Source organism: Chrysochloris asiatica, unplaced genomic scaffold (genome assembly GCF_000296735.1).
Source record: "Chrysochloris asiatica unplaced genomic scaffold, ChrAsi1.0 scaffold00052, whole genome shotgun sequence".
Classification (NCBI taxonomy): Eukaryota; Metazoa; Chordata; class Mammalia; order Afrosoricida; family Chrysochloridae; genus Chrysochloris; species Chrysochloris asiatica.
In genome coordinates, this window is record NW_006408570.1 from 7,224,677 (window position 1) to 7,250,097 (window position 25,421).

The 25,421-nt window shown below is 41.7% G+C and overlaps 1 protein-coding gene across 1 annotated transcript in view; it reads right to left on the reverse strand.

The window, feature by feature from the left end:
* The window catches only part of PLEK (pleckstrin), a 41,769-nt gene that overhangs the window by 13,750 nt on the left and 2,598 nt on the right, over nucleotides 1–25,421 (reverse strand). The window contains exons 2-6 of the mRNA XM_006862940.1: nucleotides 12,542–12,697; nucleotides 12,129–12,310; nucleotides 10,108–10,199; nucleotides 6,110–6,294; nucleotides 3,054–3,158 (exon numbers count right to left, since the gene is read on the reverse strand). Coding sequence (XP_006863002.1) covers nucleotides 3,054–3,158; nucleotides 6,110–6,294; nucleotides 10,108–10,199; nucleotides 12,129–12,310; nucleotides 12,542–12,697 — 720 coding nt within the window. The remainder of the gene's footprint in view (nucleotides 1–3,053; nucleotides 3,159–6,109; nucleotides 6,295–10,107; nucleotides 10,200–12,128; nucleotides 12,311–12,541; nucleotides 12,698–25,421) is intronic.

Consider the following 25,421-nt stretch of genomic DNA (forward strand, 5'->3'; position numbering starts at 1 on the left):
GGGGGGTTGTTTGTCTCCCTCTTTTTCTCCACCCCTCCACTTTATCAAATAGGATATCCTTCTCCAGGGACTGGTCCCTCCTGATAATATGTCCAAAGTGTGAAAGACAAAGTCTGGCTATCCTGGCTTCCAAGGAATATCTATTCTGGCTTCTTCCAACACAGATCTATTTGTTCTTTAAACAGTCCTTTGTACTTTCACTATTTCCTTTGATACCAGGACAAATTCATCTCTACGAAAAAGATTAGCTCAAAATCTCTCAGCTATGGGTATGCACCAAATTGCTTGGAAAGTTGTAAAAATACATATGCCTGGGTCCCACCCAGAGATTCTGATTTAATTGGATGAAATTTTAACAACTTCTAGGGTATTCGAATGTGAACCAACTGGGCTAGCTCAGGCTATATTGTTCCTATCAAAGGTCAAGTGAATGTAGCTAAGGAAAACCTCCTAAGTTTACTTACAGTCCCCATTATCTCAGGCACCCATAACTCTCAATTTCTGTCTCTCTAGGAGTCTGATGAAGGAGCTCTGGTAGTAGTGGTTATGAATCGGGCTGCAAACCTTAAGGTCAGCGGTTTGAAACTACCAGCCGCTCCGCGGGAGAAAGATGAGGCTTTCTACTCCCGTAAAGATTTACACCCTCGGAAACCCTGTACAGGGTTGCTATGGGTCGGAACCGACTCTACGGCACTTAACAACAACAACAACAAGGAGTCTGATGTGGCCCTAACGGATAAACACTGGACGGCTAACCCCAAGGTCAGCAGTTCAACCCTACCACTCACTTCTTGGAAACCCTATACAGGGTCACTACGAGTTTGCACTGACTTGATGGCACTTAATAACAACACGGTCTTTCAGTGGGGAACTTTATCCAGACAGAGCTCTAGTTCAGCCCAGACATTAGTCTCCTTTTCAGCCACAATCCATAGTTTTCTCAGGGTCCCACTCTAGGATGGGTCTTGTCAGATCTACTAATTCAAGAAAAGGCACTAATGACTGGTATCAAAATAGAATTATTAAAGGATACCATAAAAATAAGGAAATTGTGAAATCCCCTTCCAGTTACTCTTGTCTGTAGCCACTTGCTGTTACTTGGGATTCAAAGAGCCAGACATGTGGGAATGGCTGGCAGAGTCAACGAGGGTAAACACTGTCCTGTGGGCAACTGTCAGAGCCTACTCTATTAAGTAGGTTGCCCCTGCCCCTAACGCTGTTCTTTAATCTGGTCAACTGGTCACCCTGTCATAAAAAGATATTAAGTATTATCCATGAATTTTTCCCCCAAATTACTGCTCTGTATTTCTTTAAACCTGGAGTTAAGGTCGTTCCCCACATTAACATCCCTCTTCCCCAGTGGAACCGTGAGTCCATATCTATACCTAATCTTAACTAGCCCAGAGTCCCACTTTCTAAATGTGAATTTATGCTCTGCTATGGTTTATCCTTCTTGTCACAACCCATCAGACATTAAAATGGAAGTTATGCTGTAAAGGTAGAAGTTTTGTAACAAAAGAGGGGGAGTAGTTAATCTTACAGTCCAGAAATAGAAGACCGTAGGACCATCAAGGGAAAAGAGCACAAGTGGAATGTGGGACATTATCCAGAGAAGCAGCAACACCAGAGATGGAGGCAGAGATGTGGACATGGAGAGACGGAGCAGCTGAGGACTCTAGACTCATGGAAAGAGAAAGGCTGTGTGCTGGCAGCCAGGAGGCAGGCTTACCAGAATGTGCCCTTTGGTTGTTTAAATGATTTTATATTCCTGAGTGTTTTTGTGTACATCCTCCCACCCCACCCCACCCCAAAAATAAACAGAGGGAATGGAAGCAAATACTGTTGAATGATGATGCACAGAGAAGATTGTAATCACTGCAATGAAACAATGGTGTAAAGCCAATTCAGTTCAAAACAATAAAAACTTTTAAAAAGTAAAAAATAAATGGAAGTTAATGGTCTAGCTTAGCCCTATGGAGCCTACAGACAGTACATATGAATTTCCTTACAGCAACCAGGTTCCCTTTGTTATATACTGCACCTAGCATTGTCAGGAAGACAAGACTTTGCCCTTATAAAGTGGTCTTGGCCTCTTTGACAGTATGTGCCATGCATTTGATCCACCCTGAATATTCCCATGTCCATCTGCGACTTTGTCTCTAACCAAGCACTGGCCCTGTCTTCTTCTCTCACCTCCAACCTTTTTGTGTTTTTACCTCTTGGTATGACATGTCTTGGCACCTTGTAGTTGACTCCTGCCCTTGCCTCCCAGACTGACTGTGCTTATGTACCTGTAGACACCTGTGGATTGCCATGCTCTCACACTGGACTTGACCTTGGCCTGCTGCTCCTTCTGCCAAGTTGACCTCATCCCTGCCTGGGTTTGGTCTTGCCACACCCTGCCCACAGTCTGCAATGCCACTTCTTTGTTGTCAATGGTATTCAATGTTCCTGTCTCCTGGTTGTTTTACAGGGAAGAGGGCTAAGTATGTTTACCATTAAAAATCTCTGTCCTTTGAATGGTATCGCATAACCAGTTTATTTCTTCCAGCTAATGGGAAGGGCCATAGCTTTCTTGAAACTTTTGTTTTTCCTATGATATTGATAAAAGAGAAGTTTCCCTATTTTTCTGACAGCCTCAGTCCCCTGACCTATCTAGATGATCACCTACTGATCCATTCTCCTATCTTTCATTCTGTGTATTTCAGGCTCGAGCTGATGATCAGTTAGTTACATTTGTTCTGTTATATATAAGGTTACCATGAGTCAGAGCTGACCTCAGGGCAACTAACACCATATTGGTTGTTGTTGCTGTTAAATGCTGTAGAGTCACTTTCGACTCATAGCGACCCTGTGTAGGGTTTCCGAGGAGTGACTAGTGAGTTTGAACCTCCAATCTTGTGGTTCAAACCAACCTTGCAGTCCTGCACTGATCCTACAGTGCCACACCAGGACTCCAATAGTTACACAAACTAAATACCACTTGGCAATTTAGAAATACAAAGGTCCTGATAAAGGAGAAAGGCTAGAAGGGAATAGTAGTGGCCACTCACCTGTTTGAGCAAGCATCCCTGCTTAATAATGATCCCTCTGAATTCTTCTCTCAGAATCACATCCTCATCACTGGAATTCTCTTCACAGAAAAAACCACTGTCTGGCTATTGGGAAAGCAAATAGCAAGTTCACATTACCAATCTTGGTGTATTGCTACATGTACCAACTTCCTGTCCTCCTCCCCTCCAGCCACCATGTCCAATACCTCCTTCTTCTCCTCCCCCCACCCCTGTGATTGTCTTTATGAGGAATTTAAGGTTCTTTTGGGGTAGCCATCTCCCCTTCTTTTTTGTTTTCACATGCTGCTCCACTCCTCTCTTTAATTATGACCTCATCCATAACCTTCATTTTCTTGGGTTCCTCAAGCTACACACTGAGACAAACTCAGTCTTTCTTCATTATGGCACACATTTTTGCCTCCAAGGATTTCTTCCTATTGGAAGCTCACAGCTGGATCTTTGAAAGCACAGTGAACAGATTTGCAAGACACTGTGCAATTCCAACCTTGTTGTTGTGAAGTGCTGTTGAGTTGATGCTGACCCTTAGAGACCCTGTACAAGGTTTCCAAGGCTATAAATCTTTACCGGAGCAGAAAGCCTCATCTTTCTCCCATGGAATGGCTGGTAGTATCAAACTGCTGATCTTGAGATTAGCAGCCCAATTCGTAACCATTACGCTACCAGAGCTCCTTAATTCCAACCATACTACCCCCTTTTGCCTCTTCTCCTGCTTTAAGAAGACTGAGAGCAGGCAGTGATTCTTATAAGACCAAGAGGAAATTGAGACTTGCCAATTATAGAAGTCCTGGTGTGGCGCTGTAGGTTAAAGCACCAGACTGCAAAGCTATTTGAACTACAAGGTCGACATTTCAAGCTCACCAGCTGCTCCTTGGAAACCCTATACAGGGTCACTATGGGTCGGAATCAACTCGACCAGCACTTAACAACAATTATAGAAGAGAAGCCATTATGGTGGGTATTTTCAGAATCTACATTTAAATGGCTATATAAAACTAGAATAAAAGTCTAAACCAACAAACAAAAATACTGACAGTGAAACTTCCTCCAAATAAGAAATGGAAGTCTCTCTGGGTCATTCATAACATTGTGGTGAGAAGGATGATTCTCTTAAACAGCTTCCTAATGTCTGTCCACTTACTCAGCATAAAAATAAAACTGTCAAAACCCCCTGGAAAATTTACTGTGACAGGGTCTCTCATATGGCCCATGTTGTGTAATACAGTCTTTCCCAACCTGCGGTAAGCAAACCCTAAAAGGAACACAAGGTGATGGGAGGAGAAAATGTAGATGAACAATTTTTGCACTAATAGTTGTGTGGATTTATGTACTGGAGGGACATACTAACACATGACACCTGTGTTTTTATGAATCCTCCTCTTGAAAGGCAGCTCTGTGGGGGCCTGAACTTTTTTGCTGTTCTGATGTGGGGTTTTTGTGTTTTATTTTCACTACTTTTATCTTCTTTTCCAGGAAAGTGCCTGGCATGTACTGATAAATTGTTGTTGTGTACCTTGAGTCGAACCCGACTCATAACAACTCTGTATGACAAAGTAGAACTACCCCCACAAGGGTCCTTGTGTGGCACCACAGGATAAGCACTGGATGGCTGGGCACAAAGTCAGCGATTCAAAAACATTAGCTGTTCCTTGGAAACCCTATGCAGAGTCACTATGAGTCGGAACCGACTCGATGGCATTTTAATAATACCAACAATCTTTATGGGAGTAGAAGGCCAACTCTGTTTCCCACAGAGTTGCTGGATGAATTTGAAACACCAGCCTTTCTGTTAGCAACGAAGTGCTTAACTATTGTACTTCCAAGACTTTTTTGACATGAGTTCTGATGTGGCGCTGTGGATTAATGTGCCAGACTGCAAAGTTGGTTTGAACTGCAAAGTCTGCTGTTCAAGCTCACCAGCCAGCCACTCCTGGGAAACACTATACAGGGTAGCTATGAATCACAATGGCCTCCACAGTACTTAACAACAACAATGGGTCAGAACCAACTCGATGGCACTTAAGAACAACAGGGAGTAAGTAGGAGGCCTGGTGTAGCACTGCAGGATAATGGTTTGGACCTCAAGGTCTGTCTGAACCACAAGGTTGGCGGTTCAAACCCAGCAGATGCTCCTTGGAAACCCTGTACGGGGTTGCTATGGGTTGAAACAGACTCAATGGCACTTAACGACAACAAGGGAATAAATAGGAGTCCTGGTGTGGCGCTGTCGGATAAAGCACTGGAAAGCAAGGTCAATTTGAACCACAAGGTCGGTGGTTTAAACTCACCAGCCGCTCCTTAGAAACACTATACAGGGTCAGTGTGAGTCAGAACCAACTCAATGGCACTTAACAACAACAATAGGGAATAAATAGGAGTTCTGGTATGGCACTGTAGGATAAACACTAGACTCCTAACTGGGAGGTCAGTGGTTCAAACCCACAAGCAGCAGCTCCGTAGAAACACTATACAGGGTTGCTATGCATCAGTAACAGACATGAAGGCATTTAACAACAACAGGGAGTAAATAATAGTTTCTTAAAGCTGATTAATTTAAACACAGCACGTCTTATGGGGGACAGTTGTCAAGTCTGGGAAGCATTAGCTTAATAGAAGCCTTGTTGTTGTTGTTGTTGTTGTTTTGTGCCGATGTGCCGTGGAGTTGGTTCCAACTCATAGCCACCCTGTGCAGGGTTTCCGAGGCTGTAAATCTTTACGGGAGCAGAACGCCTCATCTTTCTCCTGCAGAACAGCTGGTAGTTTCGAACTGTTGACTTTGCGGCTCGCAGCCCGATTCGTAACCACTACGCTACCAGAGCTCCTTAGAATAGAAGCCTTAAGATCTACAAATAAATCGGTGAATGGGCCTTGAGGCGTCAGGTATTTTCTTGATCTCTCTTGACTCCTTCTCATCTCAAACAACTTTCTGTAGGGCTGGGTCCTTTCTTTCTCATATGTGAATAAGAATAGAAATCAATCTGGAATCTGCCCAGGCAGCTCCATTACACCAAGAACAGATGGGTAGTCGTCTCACTTACAAAGTAGTAGAAGGCATCAGCATTGTCCAGGAAAGGGCTATCAGAGGTGCCATCCACTGCCGCCTTGGATAGGTCTCCTGCAGGCTGCAGGTACCCTTCATTGAGCAGTGATGAGGCAATCATGAGACCTTCCTGGCGATTCCGAATGGACTGGTTGGATAACAGCCAGTCGATGACACAGCTACCTGGTTGAGGTCATCAGAGAGAAGTTAACTCCTTAACTAACCAAAGAGCAAGACCGTCATAATCACCCCTGAACTGTCTCCAGAGCACCCTGTGTCTGACTTGTCTCATTTTCCTTCTTATTCCAAGATGGAAAGAAGAAGATCAGTGAGAGAGATACTTGAAAACAAAAGAAACCATCTAAAGGGATTTCTCAAGTACCTGAGTGGTATGAAAGGTTGCATGCTTGGCTACTCACCAAAAAGTTGGTAGTTTGAGTCTATCCAAGTATTCCTCAGAAGGAGGCCTGCCAATCCACTTCCCCTCACAATCAACCATTGAAAATCCTATGGTGCATAGTTCTGCTCTGACACATTTGGGATCACTATGTTTTATAAGCCACTTACAGAGGCAACGCATGCATCAAAGAAATACACCCATTCCTCATTTACTAACTATCTCATTAACCGACATTTTGTGACAGTCATAAAAAAAATCTACTCCCCAACTATTTTGTGTGTTAACAACAAACATCTGGCAATAAGGAACACTGGAGTGCAAGGCAAGGGTAGTGCTGACTACGATGGTTATGGTTATGCATCAGCTTGGCTGGGCCATGATTCTTGTTGTTTGTCAGCTATGTAACGATGTCATAATCCTTTATTTTGTGATCTACTGTGGTCATCCTCCATTTCTGGTCTTTAGAACTTAACCATGTTGGTAAACGAGGAATAGGTATAGTTTTTACTAATCCACTCATGTATTCCATTAATGAACAAAGATATATTGCACTTCCTGATGTGGCACTGTGGGTTAATGTGCTGGACTGCAAATATGACTTGAACTGCAAGGTCGGCAGTTCAAGTTCACTAGCTGCTCCTAAGAAACCCTATACAGGGTTGCTATGGATCAGAACCAACTCGATGGCACTTAACAACATATTGGACTTCTACTGGAGGCTACAAACCGGGGACACTTCACTTAACAAATCTAATGGGGATTGATGAGTGAATCAATGTCATGTAACAAGTGTTCTGCTCTAGAGTAATACTGTGGAACAACTGGGTTAAATCTGCAGGGAACGTTGAGTGGGGCAGTGGTAGAGGGGATCTTGTGAATTCCCCGTCATGAAAAGATTCAAAGAGGAAGTGACACTGGATAAAGGTTTTTAAAAAAATGAGTAAGTGGTTGCCAAGCAGATAAGGCAGGCATTGTGAGAGGAACCAGAGAGAGCTGAGTGAACAGATGCACGTATCCTCGTGGGAGAGAGGATGAGTTGGTGGAAAGAAGGCAAAAGGGGACAGGAAGAGGCACAGGGTGGGGTGGGGAAATCTTTGAGGGCACATTGCAAGTTTTTAAACAGAGAAGTATCATAATCATAAGCAAAAAACAATCGCCACCAAGTGGATTCTGATTTGTGACAACACCCTGTGTGGAAGAACAGAACTGTGTTGTATCTGGTTGTCAAGGGCTGATTTTTTGTTTTTGTTTTTGTGGGGTTTTTTTCAGGTAGATCGCCAGGACTTTCTTCTGAAGAGCCTCTGGGAGTAGACTCAAACAGCCTACCTTCTGGTTACCAGCTGAGGGCATTAGTAGTTTATACCTTCTGGGAACTCTTAGCATACCATGTATGTCCTAAATTAAAATCCGACCTTATCACTTGGAGTGATTGCCACACCTTTACAAGTCTAACAGGGACTTGAGAAGTTATTTAATCAACCTGCTATCTCAAGATAGAAATGGAAAGAGAAAGAAATGAAATTGATCCATCAATTGAATTAGAGTTTCTATGAGTTGAAATTGACTCAATAGCAGTGGGTACCATCAAGCTTTGTATGAAAAAATGATGTGTTTCTTACAAACATAACCAATGAGGGAACCAGCACATGAGGGTGGGTCAAAAAGTTCATGGAAAAATAGAATCAGAAGATAATGGCACTTTTCCATAAACTTTTTGTACTAGCCAGTGAGCCCTGGGTCATCCAGGCAAGAGCAGTAAGTAAGATGCAGACATGTGGCATCATATTACTGTCCTTGAAAGATGATGGGAAAAGTTGGTTCATGAGCCTTCCATAGATTTCACAGATGGAAAGTTTTTGTGCACTTTTCTCCCTCTGTAACAAGAACTAATGGATACGGCATTATTGCTTTTAATTCTTACCACAGTCCTAAAACCAAGGAGTCCTGATGCGATGCTGTAGGATAAGCGCTGTATCACAAGGTCAGTTTGAACTATAAGGTCAGTCGTTCGAACTCACCAGCCGCTTCTTGGAAACCCAATACAGGGTTTCTGTGAGTAGGGACCAACTTGAAGACACTTAATAGCAGCATAAATGAGGTAGGACAGTAAATTACAGACCTCATTTTAAAGATGAGAAAATTAAGTCTTAAAGAGTTTAAGTGATGTTAGGCCTTAAATGACAGCTACTTAACCCTAGATCCCATGTTCGTTCAACTAAGCATGCTGAAGCTTGAGAGGCAAGTTCAGTCTCATCTCCCTGTTGCACATTCAATGAAAAAGGACTTCAGAAATTCTAGCCCAATACTGTTGTTGTTATATGCTGTGGAGTCAGTTCCGACTCATAGTGACCCTGTACAGGGTTTCTGAGGTTGTAAACCTTTACAGGAGCAGAAAGTCTCATCTTTCTCCCTGGAACAGCTGATAGTTTCGAACTGCTGACCGTGAGGTTTGCAGTCCAATTCGTAACCACTACACTACCAGAGCCCAATACTATGGGAAAACAAATTGGAACCTCCTCATCAGTCCCCTTGCCCAGGGCTCTGTCTTACTGATCTCAACTCTGGTAGAGTTGAGACCCTGCCTTCCTCTTGATAATTTCCCGTGGCTTGGCATCTTGATAATTTCACTAACCATAGCTTGGTATCTTGATCCCAGATTTCCCTGATGCTAACTGGTTGTTGCCTTAATTCTATGAGGCTGAATTTCTATGGGATACTATTCTGTTATGCTATGGCATGCTCTTTTCTCTTTCACTTTCCTGAAGCTTACCAGGACCATTTTCATGGATTATCTGATGACTGGATGTCCTCACATTCTGCTGTATCATCTCAGAGTCTTCTGCCTTGACTTTTTCTGCAAACGTAAGTAAGCCCTGCCTGGCATCTGACAAGCCTAGTTCCAAACATTCCCTCCCACTTTGCTCTCCTAATGAACCACTGAAATTCCTGGATGGTGCAAACACTGAACATGCACATCTGCTAAGGAAAAGGCTGTCAGTTTGAGTCTCCCCAGAGGTCCCTGGAAAAAGGCCTAGCAAATCTACTTCTAAACACTCGGTCGTTGGAAATTGAAGCACAATTCTACTCTAATACACAAGGGGTGGCCTTGAGTTGGAATCGACTGTTTCTTTAATGAAATATCAGTCTTATCAGGCTGGCCAGGTCTTTTAACTAGATACACATTCTGCCCTTCTCTGGCTCCACAACTTTGCCCTCACCTTCTTTACCCAGTCTCCTCTTCAGAATTCTTCTTCACAAATACTCAATGATATTTTACCATTTAAGAATTGCCCATTTCTCTGAATTCCCAGAACATATTGTGCAGACAAGGAGCTCTGGTAGTGTAGTGGTTACAAATCGGGCTTCTAACCTCCAGGTCAGCAGTTCAAATCTACCAGTCATTCTATGGGAGAAAGATGAGGCTTTCTGCTCCCGTAAAGATTTACAGCCTCGGAAACCCTGTACAGGGTCGCTATGAGCCGGAACTGACTCCACGACACATAACCACCACCACCACCTCACACACAAGGCCCAGGCAGCACTCAGAAAGTATCGCCTTCCCCAGCTCCCATTTCACACTTGCAAGACCTTTTTACCTGTGAAACAGTGATTAAAAATCTTCTTGTCCTTCTCAAGATTCAGTTCTTTTATTCCTTTGTCAGTGTCTTTCATGGACAGATACATGGCACTGCACAGAGATGAAGACAAGTAGGTGAGCGAGGAGATTTCAGAATGGTGTGTCTTCTCTGTAAGTTGTCAATTGGGAAAGCCTGGCTATGAGCATGACCCCCCGCCCCATCCCTGGGTGGCCCTGAGTCTAATCTCCCCACGTCATAAATGGTCAGAAGGAAGAATTCAGATGTATCTACATCTGTGGCCTGCAAAGCACTTAACAAAATGCACTAAGTAAGTATTAAATGTATCTGAATTTATTAATTCAATGTATTAAATATATCTGAATTTATTCATTCAAATTATTCATTCAAAATGCACCTGGAAGGCATTAAATGTATTTTGAATTTATTAAGCTTTTTGATCTATCTCTTGGTATCTGAGATGGAGAGTTGTCACCACTTAGGTGCCAAATATTAAATGTTCTTGGGGTCAATTTTCCATACCCAGTCAGAGCCTAACATTGTCTGATTCCAGATCATCAAGGGCCACCCCCACCCCCCTGTCCCAATTCTTTAAGGGTCTTCAAGTGTAGAGATTTGAGGATCTAGACATTTGCCTCTAGGCTGAACACTTTGACTGAATTTACCTTAAAAATAATAAGAGGTAAGGCAAAATTTTATTAAAAATAATAAACCAAAAACGTTCTCAGAGTATTCCTAAGCAACAAAGCCAAATGCCACTTTGTATGTAAACTGTGTCTCCACATAGCCAGAGCGCTCTTTCACTTAGCTCAGACAGCTGTGGCCAGGAATGTTGCCACTCAGCAGATGCAGCTAGATTAGGCTCCGCCTCTTGTTTCTTTACCAGAAAGCTTCCTTGGTGAGGAAAGCTGCTCTTCTCAGTAGGTGCAATTCTCACACTTTACTATCAGATTCTTAATCTGTACACGCCCTGGGTTAGGCCCCTCTCAGGAACCACCTCCCACCCACCCCTATTGAAAATTTAAGCAGCCAGCATGGACTTCTTCTTAATGAGGCTGCTGTTCCAGGGTATGCTTGATGGGATTGATGTCAAAGCAAAACAACCAGGAAGCAAAGAGCTCCTGGAAAGGGGGACTCATATGACAGGAGAAGATAGAAGGTATGGAACATGTAGGGAAATGCAAATCCTATCCCCAACCTCTGTCAGAGGCTGAATTTACCTATTTGTCTCTGACTACTATCAGGCTAAGGAGCTCTGGTAGCATAGTGATTATGAGTCGGGTTAGGAGCCGCAAGGTCAGCAGTTTGAAACTACCAGCTGTTCCGTGGGAGAAAGATGAGGCTTTCTGCTCCCGTAAAGATTTACAGCCTCAGAAACCCTGTGCAGGGTCATTATGAGTTGGAGTTACAGCCTCGGAAACCCTGTGCAGGGTCACTATGAGTTGGAACGGACTCTACAGCACATAACAACAACAGCTGTTAGGCTACAACTCTTACCTGCAACTCCAAGATCAGAGGCCATTAAATCTGGTCAGGACTCAAACAGGTTCTGCCTACCATTGGTGCCAACCCCAGCAGGTCCTTACTGGCTTTATAAAGGCTTGAACTTGAAAACTGGAACACCTGTCTTTTCCTCTCTATCTGGAGATCCTGGAACTTTCTTCAAGACTAATTTACAATGGTTTAAGGCTTTCTGCTCCTGTAAAGATTTACAGCCTCGGAAACCCTGTGCAGAGTCGCTATGAGTCGGAACCAACTCCACGGCACAACAACAACAACAACAACAACTCATAAATGCAATGCAAGTTGTTCAGGATACCCCAAATGAGGAAATTTACATTCCACTATCCTGGAGTTCTCAGCAGCTAAGCCTTGGAGAAGTCTCGCTCACTCTTTCAGACCCAGGAAGAATGAGTACAGCTGTCAGAAGTAAACAAAGCAAGCCTTGGAGCAAAACCTGTTGTGAGATTTCCTCAAAGGATTAAAAAAGGGGTGGCAGTGAAAGACAAGCAAAAAGTCACCTTAAATCAATAGTTTCTGGCAGTCGAATGGATTTCCTGGTGGATTTCCTTGCAAACTTCTGGCCTCCTTCAATACATTTAATGGCTTTCTTGGTGTCCCGAACCCAGGCATCTCTCTCCTCCAGGAAGGCTGCCTGGAAGAAGTGGTCCTGCTGTTTGGTAGTGGTGATCTTAAACACAAACTGAAAATTAAAACACATCCATTAGGAATGAAACCTTTCAAGGGGCTGAGGCAAAGCAGCTGACACAGCCTTGTTCTAGAAGTGCTTGATTCTCACAGTTCCAGATCCAAAGACCAGGGCAAGAGACTGGTAGGACAGGCTGGCCCAGGGCATGCCATTCACAATGTGGGCTGCACCCTTGTCTGTCAGTGTTTGACAAGGTGTTTCCTGTGACTAGTGATGCCAACTCACCATTCTTTTGCCAAAGTCTTGACAAGGGCTAGTCAGAGCACTTCCTTTCAAGGGGATCATTCCTTTGGGACTATTGTCACTTTTCTTCTTATAGAATTCAATTCCATCTTCTAATAATACAACCCACATGGGTTTCCAGGTGTTGAACACACTCCCCTGAAATGACAACAAAAAGAGTGGATATTCTTTGTAAATTCCATTTTCTTCCTAAGTGGGCTGGTTCTGTAGTTTCTTAAGAGTTGACTTTTTAAACTGTTTTTGTGACCTCATCATTTGCTGCTCCAACATAGTGCTCTTTTATGGGTGGCTTCTTGAGGTATCATTCCAATTTCTACCACTGACTCTTTGCTCTAGCTGATCCCACTGTCTGAAATTCCTCTTCCCAACTCCCTCCCACTCCTCTTTATCTCCTTGAACTTTCTGCATCCTTCAACAAAAAATTTTAAATAGCCCGTGGTCGTGGAGTTGATTTTAGCTAATGGTGAGACCTCATGTTGCACAGTTGAACTGCTCCCTAGGGCTCTGTTAACTGTAATCTTATAGAAGTATATCATAAGCTCTTTCTGGTGTTGCACCGCTGGAAGGGGTCAAACCAGCAACCTTTAGATTAGTAGTCAAACAAACACAGACCATTTGTAGCACCCAGGGACTCTATATCCTTCAGGACTCAGCTTAGCTCACCTCATTGGCGAAGCCTTTCCAAATGGCACCAATCCTTATTACTGTGAGATCTGCTCCTACTTTTCTTATGGGCTTTGCCACATATCCTGAAAGTTTGAGGTGTGCTACATTATATAGTAAGATGCTCTGGTTGTACAGTGGGTTGTGAGCTGGGCTGCTAACCACAAGATCAGGAGAAAGCTATGGCTTTATGCTCCTGTAAAGATTTATAGGCTTGGAAACCCTATACAGGGTCACTATGAGTCAGAACCAACTCAACAGCACACAACCACTACCAGCACATTATACAGTTATTCAGTTGCTTTAAATGTGGACATCTCTTCTCTGTGGCAATAACACCAGCTACTTTCATTTGCTCATCATACTGAGCACAGACTAGATGTTCATTAAAATCATAGGAAAGATGCTTTTCCCCTAAACTGCAAATGCTATCTATCATCACACTTCACTGAAGAAAAAAAAAAAAGACAACTCCTTTTCATTCTATAATCAGTTCCCAATCAGACCCTGCCTTGCTATAATTTCCCCAAAATGACATCTGCATTCACTGACCTAGAACCACAAAGTACTGGTCTAGTAGTAAAATTCTCACCCTGTGGTGGTGTGTAAGAACTGTTAGTATGTCTTTCTTTTGTAACTAGCTCTTATCACAATCTTAGAGCATGGCTCATATTTTTTTGTCCTCATTTATTTTCAAAAAATTTAACTGGTTTCCTTCAGGGGAAAGAAAATAGATAAGTAGGTAATTATTGGCTTTGGGTTGGAAGGGTTTTTTGTTTTTAAGAAATTTCAGCTCTTGAGAGTTTGTCAGAATTGACAAAAGAGTTAAATAGTCTAAAGTCAAAAATGTCATCCTTTTCCCCCTGCTGTTGTTGTTAAGTGTTTCTTAAAATATCGTCTACTGACTATGCAACTTACTGAAAATGAATGTATTTAAAAGTTGGCCACACCCCAAATTTGCCTTCAATTATAAACCCATCTTTGGATGCTGAAATCACAAATTTTAGAAGACCTCATCTGTGTTGGAAGAAGTGCAGCCAGAATGCTCCTTGGAGGCCAGGATGGCCAAATTTCACCTGTCATACCTCGAACATATTGCCAGGAGGGACCAGTTGCTAGAGAAGGATATCATGTTTGGTAAGGTGGAGGGTCAGAGAAGAAGAGGAAAACCCCCAGAAAGCTGGAGTGGCAAAATGAAAGCATCAATGGGCTCAAGCGTGGCAACAATTGTGAGGTTGGCCCAGGACCGGGCAGTGTTTCGTTCTGTTGTACAAAGGGTTGCTATGAGTCGGTACTGACTCAATGGCACCTAACAACAACAACAACAACAGGCAAGTGCTTCCCTACTGCTCATACTTGGACAAGCAACTTATCCTCTCTAAGCACCAAGTGCCCAGCAATCAAATAAAGAAAATAATGAGCATATCAGAGATTTCTAGTACACATGTGCAGTCATGTGGACAGAATGCTGTAAATTCTAATGTGTTTGATGATTTGAAAGTTTTATTTATTAAGTATCTTGAAAAACAGCAACATAGGAATGTCTTCATACTGTGAATTTCCAGCACAATAAACAGCCATCCTTTTATACTATCTCTATTCCTGGAAAATGATAAGGAGCCAGTATCACTCTCATTAAGATGATAAGGAAGAAACTCAGGAGCATTTAGCCACTTGTCACTTAGAGCCAAGAAGGAGAAAGCTGAAGGCTCTGTGGCAGTACGTTAAGGAGGGAACCAATCACCCCGCTCTGTTTTCTTTCCTGGTACAATCCAGTTCAGGGATCTTCAGGGATCTGGCTTGCACTGGATTTGCATGCCTTTTCTGCCACTGCATGATATGTCTGTATTTAGGAAGCCCAGAGATCTGGGAGGACTTGGGGTCAAACCTCCTACTTGGATTTGTGTTTCATGTTGATCTCTTTATTAGTTGTATTGTTCTTGGGAAAAATGCTCAGCTTTTCTGAGTCTTGGTATTTTCTTTTGTAAGAAGGAGTTAATTCTAACTTATACAATGGTTGTTGTTGTTCAGTACCATTGAGTTGGTTCTGACTCAGAGTGACCCTGCATAGGGTTTTTGAGGAGTGATTGGTGAGTTTGAACCACTGACTTTGTGGTTAGCAGTCCACTACAGCGCCACACCAGGACTCCTACAAGATGGTACCAGGTATTCAATTTGGTTTAGACTGTGTATAAAACATACATATGTAAACACATAATATGTCTATGGAGTCCTGGTGTGGCACTGTGGGTTAATACGCTGGATAGCAAAGCCAGCTTGAACTGCAAGGTCAGCAGTTCAGGCTCACCAGCCACTCCTTGGAAACCCTACACAGAGTCGCTATGGGTCAGAACCGACTCAACGGCACTTAACAACAACAACAATGTGTCTATAAAATGTAGTTTGAAAAACACTGTCAACTATAAATTGCCACATGTTCTACCTTTATATGTAAGTATCTCATTAATATATCATTAGATGTTAAATAAAGTTGTGGGGAAAATGTTATTAGAATCATATTATGTGCTAATAGGTAGGTAAAACTGAACAAAAAGAAAAGAAGAAATGACCAACAGAAGAATCAAAAAATAATAATGTGTAACTGCTTTCTCGGGAGAAAGATGAGTCTTTCTGCTCCTGTGAAGATTAAAAGTCTCAGAAACCCTATACAGGACCACAATGTGTCAGAATCAACTCAATGACATTTAACAACTGCTTTCTAAAACTATTCTATAAATGTGTGCAGGGCTTAGGAAATACTCTAGCTTTGGCCATTGTAGAAGTAGGTGACCCACTTTTGTTTGACCAGAATACTCAGGTAAACAACATCCTGAGGAGAAGGGGACTGCCATCCTAGCTGATACCTAAAAAGAAAAATTGAAAATTCAATATATATACATATAGAATCAGTCCATAAACCCCTCAAGGGTCATTACAAAGGTAAAAATAGTATGACTACTCCACACTCCACTTTGTGAACTTCAAGGTCCCTTTCTGTGGTTTATTTGCCCTTACCAAGCCTAACGACTGTGCCCAGTTTAACTCAGGAATAGCAAATATATTCTACCAGTGGCTGTCTGAGACTAGATTGACTGAAAGTGTCATGGTCAACCAGCAATGTCTACCATAGGCATAGAGTCCTTGTGTGGCGCTGTGGGTTATTGCACTAGACTACAAAGTCGGTTTGAACTACCAGGTTGGCAGTTCAAGCTCACAAGCCACTCCTCAGAAATCCTATACAAGGTCGCTATGTGTCAGAACCAACTCAATGGCACTTAACAACAACAATAACTGTAGGCCTGGAGGCCCCAAATAGTGACATAGGTATTGCAGTTGTTTCTATCCCTGGTCTAATCGGATTTTATCTGACTATGAATGTCAAGTACATCTATGGGCTGTTGTTGTTGTTAAGTGCTATTGAGTTGGTTCCAACTCATAGTGACGCTGTATAGGGTTTCTGAGGAGTGACTAGTGAGCTTGAATTGCCAACCTAGAGGTTCAAAGTGACTTTGCAGTCCAGCGCATTAGCCCACAGTGCCACACATCGCTAAGTTGTGTGAAATGGTCTATAGCATGAGAGTGATGTTAGCCACACAATGCAGCCCTAGGGAAAATCCTTACTTAAGAAGTTTTTATTTTAGTTTAGTGCCAACTGTCCCTTTAGCAATAAATGGGCCATAATGACTAGACTGAGGAAATCCCTCCTTCTGGTCTATGTTATGAGAGGGCTTTGGTAAAGGGAAAGTATGGGTTCTTTTACTCTCTTCATCTCCTGACGCATGATGTCAGCCCTGCCATGACCACACAAATGGGATTATCATATAGTTCCCAGAAGATCCTGGTGCTTATCTAAATGACCAAGCTCCAGTTATCTAAAAGGAAGACTGTGTAAAGAAGATAAATGCAAATACTCATGAGACTGTCAGTCTACTTGTCCGAACATTTCCTTTGTTTTATTACAAAAAAAACATAAAACATTAAAAACACTTATCTCATTTCTCTTCAGGCAGAACAACTATTCAAACTAACACTGGATTGTTTCCCTTTTTAAAAAATGGGCAAGTCAGACACTGTATGTTACCACATGAGATAATTTCAATTAAAAGCCTTTCTGTTTTTATTGAGAGAGAGACTCCCATTTAAACTTTCTGTTTCATCTGAGAGGAACTCATATCCACTATATAAATATCCCCTTCAAATCAATAAGAAAATACACACAATCCAATTCTTAAATGGACAAGACTTGAGCAGGCACTTTACTAATGAGGACGTCAAGTAAGTGTACGTAGAAATGTGCCGCAGCAACATTAATCAGGGAAATGCAAGTTAAAACCCCAATGAGTTTACATACCAACTGGTGTTGCTAAGTGTCACAGAGTCAATTCTGACCCATAGCGACCCTGTATAGGGTTTTCGAGAAGGGGCTGGTGGGTTTGAACCACTGACCTTGTGGTTAGCAATCTAGTGCTTATCCTATAGCACCACACCAGGACTCACACAACCACTAAAATGACTCAAATTGAGAGAGATTGAGAAAACTAAGATTTGGCAAGGATGTGGAATAACTGGAACTCCCATATGGCTGGAAGAAATATTAAATGGCACACCCAATTTGGAAAACTATCTAGTAAAATATACTAAAGCTAGACACATACCTGCCCTGTACACAATCATTACACTCCTGGTTATATATCTGAGGGAAATACGTATGTCCACAAAAAGTTACATATAAGGATATTTATAGTAACTTTGCTCATAGTAGATAAGCACGGATAGTAATTCAAATGACCATGAATGAGAGAATAAATAAATTGTAGTATATAAAATGGTTGCTATGAGTCAGAACCCACTTGACGGCACTTAACAACAAAATTAAGTGGAATACAATTTGGGGGTGGGTGGGGGGGAAGCCATTGCCATAAAATAGATTCCAACTCATAGTGACCCAAAATGAAATACAACTTAGTAATTAGAAAAGGAAAATTCACTACGGCTAGCTCCTTAGAAACTCTATTGTTGTTGTTGTTAAGTGCCGTCGAGTCGGTTCCAACCCATAGCGACCCTGTACAGGGTTTCCGAGGTTGTAAATCCTTACGGGAGTAGAAAGCCTCATCTTTCTGCCGTGGAGCGGCTGGTAGTTTCGAAACGCTGACTTTCAGGTTCGCAGCCCAGGTGGCTATAAGTCGGAACCTTAACAACAAAGGCACTTAACAACACTTTAGAACATGAATAAATCTCATAGATATTATGTTGAGTGGGGAAAAAAAACAAACACAAAACAATTTCTTAGAACATGATCCCATTTATATGAAATTCCAAAGTGGGCATAACTGATGACAGATGTTATTTATACTAGTAGTCACCGAGGGTAAGATGCAGACTTGAAAGGGACACGGTGGAATCTTATAAGACACTGGAAATGATCTCTCAATCAAGCTAGGTGTTGGGTGTGCAGTTTATATGTTTGTAACAAACTATGGTGCATCTTCTATATTTTATTGTATGCACATGATACATACAATAAAAAATAAATGCTATTCTACATAAGTAGTAACACAGGTCATTGAAAAACAGCATATTTGTGCAATTCATGATCCCTGATTGCTTTGTGGATTTTTTTTTCCTTTTAATTAGCTTTGTAGGATATTCTGAGGAAATTTTAATGTAAACTGTTTAGTAGACAATAGCGTTGTATCACAGTTAAATTTCTTAGGTATGTTCATGGTCTTGTGAATATATAGGAGAATATCCTGTATTTTTCTGTGGGCTAGAAACTTTTCAAAAGAATTGGGAAATTTTAATAAATAAATGAACAATCTATATACTTGTTGTTGTTAAGTGCCATCGAGTCGGTTCTGACTCATAGCGACAAAGTATAGGGTTTCCGAGGAGCGACAGGTGAATTTGCACAGCCAAACTTGTGGTTCCAATCAACATGCGGTCCTGCATTTATCCTACAGTACCATACCATGATATTTCGTGTTATTAAATACTGTCAAGTCAGTTCCGGCTCATAACAACCTTCTACAGAGTTTTCGGAAGTCCTGATGTGGCACTGTAGGATAAGCACTGGACTGCTAACTGAAAGGTTGGCAGTTCAAACACACCAGCCACTCCTCAGAAAACCTATATGGAGTCTCTGTGAATTGGAACCACTTCAAAGGCACATAAAAACAACAACATATATTAAGATGTTAAATGTACAAACAAAAATTAAGAAAAAAATTGACTATAAGAAAAGAAAGACATAGTCACATAGCTTGGCATAGGAAGTTGGATTGGATGACTGCTTTTAAATCCCTTTCAAATCTAAAATGTACTATTCTACCTCAGGCATATCTAAGATTAAAGACTGCCACAGTCATGCAGAAACTTTTGGCCTCAACTTTGGGATAAATTGGTTGAGGTCAGCCAACACTGCAGTCACCGTAGACAATTAAAATAAAATTACTGTGGAGCCAACAGCCTAATAGGAGCTTGTGCTTTTCTAATTCAAGTATAGCCTTAGGGGCTATGCCAGCTAACTCGGAGAGGGCTGCTTCATTTTGGAGGCAGGGACATTATGTGTACTGAGGAGACTGACCCTGCAGAACAAAAGAAATCAGACCATTTAACAAGTTTAACATTTCTCCCAGGCTTGGTGGTGGTCAGGTTAGGATTGTTGTGTGCCAATGAGTTGATTCCAGCTGATACCAACCCTATCTGACTGAGTCACGCTGCCCCATAGAATGTCCTCGACTGTAATCCTTCAGGATTCCATAGTCAGTCTTTTCTTCAGTCAAATGGCAGGTGGATTCAAACTGACAAATTTTGGGTTAATAGTCAAGCACTTATCCATTAAACCACTAGGGCTCTTTTCAGGTTAGGTGAACACTCTGGAATTATGGGCAGTGGCAGCCCTCTTCTCAGGGCTGACCTGACAGCATGTCTCTTCATCTACCACTATATTTAGTTCTCCATGCCTATCCCCCTTACCTCTTAGCACTCACCCAAGAGCAAATCTAGAAGTACCAATCTTGAAAGCAACGTAGATTCATCTTCCAATATCATACAGCTAAGGAAGGTGGTGGTAGTGGTGATGTGCCATGGAGTCGGTTCCAACTCATAGCGACCCTGCACAGGGTTTCCGAGGCTGTAAATCTTTACGGGAGCAGAACGCCTCATCTTTCTCCCACAGAACAGCCCCATAAAATGACTTGGCCTGGAGCCCTGACCAGTTAATGTGGAACTGGACTAGAATCCAGCCTTCCTAACACCCAATGTTATGTTTTTCCCTTTGTCTCTCAGATGCTTTCATCTACAAGTTATTCTGGAATCTGGATCAATTTCTTGAGGCCATTTCACCTTAATGGAAATTATGTGTATATATGTTTGATATGAATACGTACATACACACACATCTTTTTTTCCTATTATGGACCCAAACTTACAATTACCATGTCCACGTGGGTTTTAGTGGCTGAGTCAGGTTTAATGTTTCCCAGTGAATGAACAAGTGTTCATCATCATGGAACTGATATAGTTGAGTGTACCACAGTTCAACACTGCATGACACCAAAAGAAGAACTCATAAAGGCTGAGAAACTGGGCTGTTCAAAAAATTGAACTTCTGCACATTATTAAAAAAAAACTGAGAAGCAAATGAAAATAGGAGGATATTTATAACACATTATCATATGTCTAAAGTTTAATATATGTCTTTCATATGTTTAAAAAAATCAACCCTTTACATTCAATTTTTTAACTATATACACTACACTCCCAGTTTTTAAAATTGGCAGACAATTTTCAAAAGAAGAAACACCTCTGTACAAGAAGCTTAAAGAGGTTCCACTTTAACAAAAACAAAAAATAGGTTAAGAAAAATAAGATCAGATCTTTTCTTTGATGAGTTTATTTAATGGTTTACAAGAAGGACTGGTGAAGATCTAGGACTTTGGCAGTGGGTGAGAGAAGCTCTTTGAATGGGCAGTGTGATGTGTCGACCTAAAAACTGTCATAAAAAACTAAAGTCATTCTAGGCTTTATAAATAGAAACTTAAGGTCTACAGTAAGGAAAGGGATATTCCAATTTTAAACAAGATGTTGTTGTTGCTGTTAAGTGTTGTCGAGTTGGTTCCAATCCATAGTTACCTTGTATAGGGTTTCCAAGGAGTGGCTGGTGAGCCTGAACTGCCAACCTTGCAGTTCAAACTGACCTTGCAGTGCAGTGTGTTAACCTACAGTGGGACTCCTTAAACAGCAGAATCTATAGTTGAGAGTATGCTCCCTGGAGTGCAATGGCTGAAGCTGAAATCCCAACTCTACCACTTTGCAGTAATGTGAGCTTGACCAATCTTTTAAACTTCACTTTCTTCACTAGACAAATGGGGATACTGATAATACCTCTTTCTTAGAGCTGTTGTGGATGACATACAAAAATCCATGTGAATTGCCTAAGGTAATATCTGGCCCATAGTAAACATTCAATAAATGCTCTCTGTCTCCTGTAATTCTGTATTAATCAGATGCACTTGGGGAACTCCATTGAACTCAGGGACCCCCAAACCTGCATATAAACTAGAGCCTGTTCCAAAGACAGTGACAAGGATGAAACACTCATCCTTGGATGTGGATGACTGGAAGAGTACATTGTTTCTCCTAGGGAACTGTTGAAGGAACTGGCTAGACTTTTTAACTCCAAAAGGACATGCAGAACAGACAAGAATTGTTATGAAGTATGTGAAAAACTGCCATAGATGGTTTGTGATATCCCAATAGGTAGGGCATTCAGAAAACCCATTTCCTGCATGATTTATGGGAGAAAACTGAGTGACACGAGAGGTATTCAAGCTTATTTGGTGAGTAGTGAGAGAAATGAAATCCTTCCCAGTCCTATGAAGCCACACATCTATGTTGCTATGATGTTAAACCAGTTTCAGCAGAGCTTCCAGACTAAGAAGAGTAGGTCAAAAGGCCTGGTAATTACTTGTGAAAATTCACTAATGAAATCCCTATGGTTTCTGCAACCCATCATAGGGATGGTGCAAGACTGGAAAGTACTTTGTTTCATTTCCTGTGGGATTGCCCTGAGCCAGGGGCAGAGTTCACAGCAGTTAACAACAGTAATCTCCCAAAATAAATCTGTTGTTGCTACTTTCTCATTAGATTTCTCCTATTTCCAGATGCCCGTTGCAACACCTGGGCCTCACCTACAATCAAAAGACTAATTAAAAACATATTTAAACAGGACCATCTTAAAAAGAGAAAATAATGCACCAAATGAAATTACTTTTCTCGATACTTGACAATTACTGCAATAAAGAGCTCTGAATTCTCAGTTTCTATGCGAATTTTAGGTGAATGCCTATCTTCCAGCCATGTTCCTTCAACAAATAGGAATGGAGCAGCTCTATGTATCAGACACTGGCCTTGGTACTATGGAGATAAAAATGAACAAGGCCCAGTTCTCTGTCCCTGAACAGTTCACATCTAGCAGGGGAGAGTGTGACTTGGTTCAGTTCACTATGCACAAATTAGGGCATAACTTCCTGTATATATGTCCAGCTTCACTGAAAGAAACCACAACTGAGAACTAAGGGTTGGAGCATTTTTATTTTTAATTTTAGAACCCCTCCCAGACACCTCATATAGAGTAAAGACACCTCCTGTAACTTCCCCTTTCCCTCAAACTTCTCTTTTCATAAGCTGACATTTGACAGGAATTCAAAGGGAAATGCATTCTGAGCCAAACTACCTATCGAACATACAGGTGCATGTTATTGTATAATTGCTGTTGCATTAAGTTAAGCCCTTAGCTCTGCTACATCATAAATCATGTCATCCATTTTTCCAGCTTGATACATGAAGTCATTACATAGCATCACAAATTGTCATTTGTATGTAACTATGTTCAGCTGCTTACTGAAACGATAAGAGCTCAAGTCAACACAGAGGCACCTTGGAAGAAATGTCTGGCAATCAACTTCTGAAAAACCAGCAAATTAAAACCCTATGGAGCATACTTCTATTCTGACACACATGGGATCACCATGAATTGGACCTAAGTCAATGGCAACTGGTTTGTTTGTTTCTTTGAAGTTGAGCTAACTAGTTTGTGTATTAGCATAAATTTTAAGTAAACTCTTCCAAGTTGGACCATTTCTCAATGAAAGCATTTTAGGCAAGCAGTCAGAAATGGCACTCAGTATTTACCAGCATGATTTCTGGAGTCTTTGGAATTTGAATGCAAGTCTCGGCTTTGTCTTTTCTAGACTGCGTGACTGTGTGCCAGTTATTTAATTTTTCTAAACATTAGTCTCATCTGTACGATGACGTTAATAAAGTACCTATACCCTATGGTTGTTGTAGAGATTAAATGAGATAATAAGCTTAAAGTGCTTAGCATAGTGGCTAGCTTCAAAAGTATTCAAAAAGTGGTGACAATGTCAACAGATAAAATTACAGAGGTTTTTTTTTGGCAATACTAGGAAGTCATTCTCCTGGGTACCTCCCATTGCAGCAGCAAAACCAAAACCAAACCCCCTGCCTTCAGTTCAATTCCAACTAGCAGCGGACCTGTAAATCTTCATGGAAACAGGCAGTCTCATCTTCCTCCCTTGGAGTGGTTGGCGGTTTAAACCACTGACCTTACAGTTAGCAACCTAATGGTTATCCCACTATGTCACAGCAACGGTGCTTTGGAAAAGAAACTTCTATGATAACAGCCCATGAGGCCCAGATGAAGTGAGTAGGCATGGCTCTACCTACTGAGATTATATTCCTAGCTTCCAATCCAGCTCAGCCGTTTACTAGCCGTGTGACCTTAGGCAAGGCTCTTTGCCTCTCTCTACTTCCACTTCCTCATCTGCAAAGTGTGGACAATGATAGAATTCACTTTTAGATTATTAAATGCATGAATGCATTGAATGTTTAGACCTGTCCCTGCCACTGGGTGAGTACCACATGTGTTAGCCATTACGATGATGATGAATGAACAGGTGTTGTCGGCTGGGGATTATTTCATGGGGAAGAGTCCAGAACAACAAGGCTACCTAACAGGAACCACAAAGACAGATCCCCAATAATTGATCAGATGCTTGATGGGAGAATCCCTGGGCTGGAGCCACTGACTCTCCTTTCTTTTTCTCCAGGCTTTTCCCCTCAACCAGTCTTCTGCAACCCTTTTCTTTCCTGCCCAGTTTCATTGTCTTTTCCTTTCCCACCACCCTGATTCCTGTGCTTCTTACAAGCTTTACAGGCTACCCAAATCCCTGAGCTGCAATTTGGGTCATCAGTCCAGATCAACAAATTGCCTGCTGGGTTGGTTGTCATGGAAACAACAGATTGCTCCATAAACCTCTTGGAATAAGGTTGATTTAGGACAAGACCCAGTGCTGTTCTACTCACATGGGGTGGCTATGAGTCAGAAGTGACTTGATGGCACCTAACAAGTTATGGTTATAAACATACATAATTCAGTAGTGTTTTCAAGGACTTCAAAATACATTTACTGGGGGAGAAAGTAACCCTGTATTAGAGATAAAGGGATGCAGGAATTATTACACCCACTCTCCTGCATACAATTTGCCCAACCCCTCTCTGGTTCTAATGAGTTCATCTGACCCATGTTTTTTTACCTTGGTTCCGTCTGCCTGCCTTTCGGAATACAGCATGGGATCAATGAGACCACCTGGGTTTTATCATTAGGCAAGCCAGGGTTGGCATACTAGCTCATCCTCTTATCAAGTGTTTGACCTTGGGCAAGTCACTATCCTCTCTGGTTCTCAGACTTCTCATCTGTAAGATTGGGATAAGGATACTGTCTCATAGGGTGGTTGAGTGTGAAGGGGAGTGTTTGTGTGGCTGCCAGCCACTACGTGAGAGACTCTCAATGCTCTTTTGTTGTTGTTGTTGTTGTTGTTGTTTTCCCTCTAGAGTTTATTTATTTATGTTGTTAGGAAATACACACCAAAACATGCACCAATTGAACAATTTCTACATGTATAATTGAATGGCATTGATTACATCTTTGAGTTACACACCCAGTCTTACCCTCCTTTCCTGAGTTGTTCCTCCCACATGAACATAAACTCACTGCTGCCTAAGGTTCCTGTCTAATCTTTTGAATTGTCAATGCTCTTTTTAAAAATCAAAAGTGACAAGACTATGAAGCAAAGGAATCTGGGTATCACTTAGAAAAAGTTGCAAAGTGATAGAT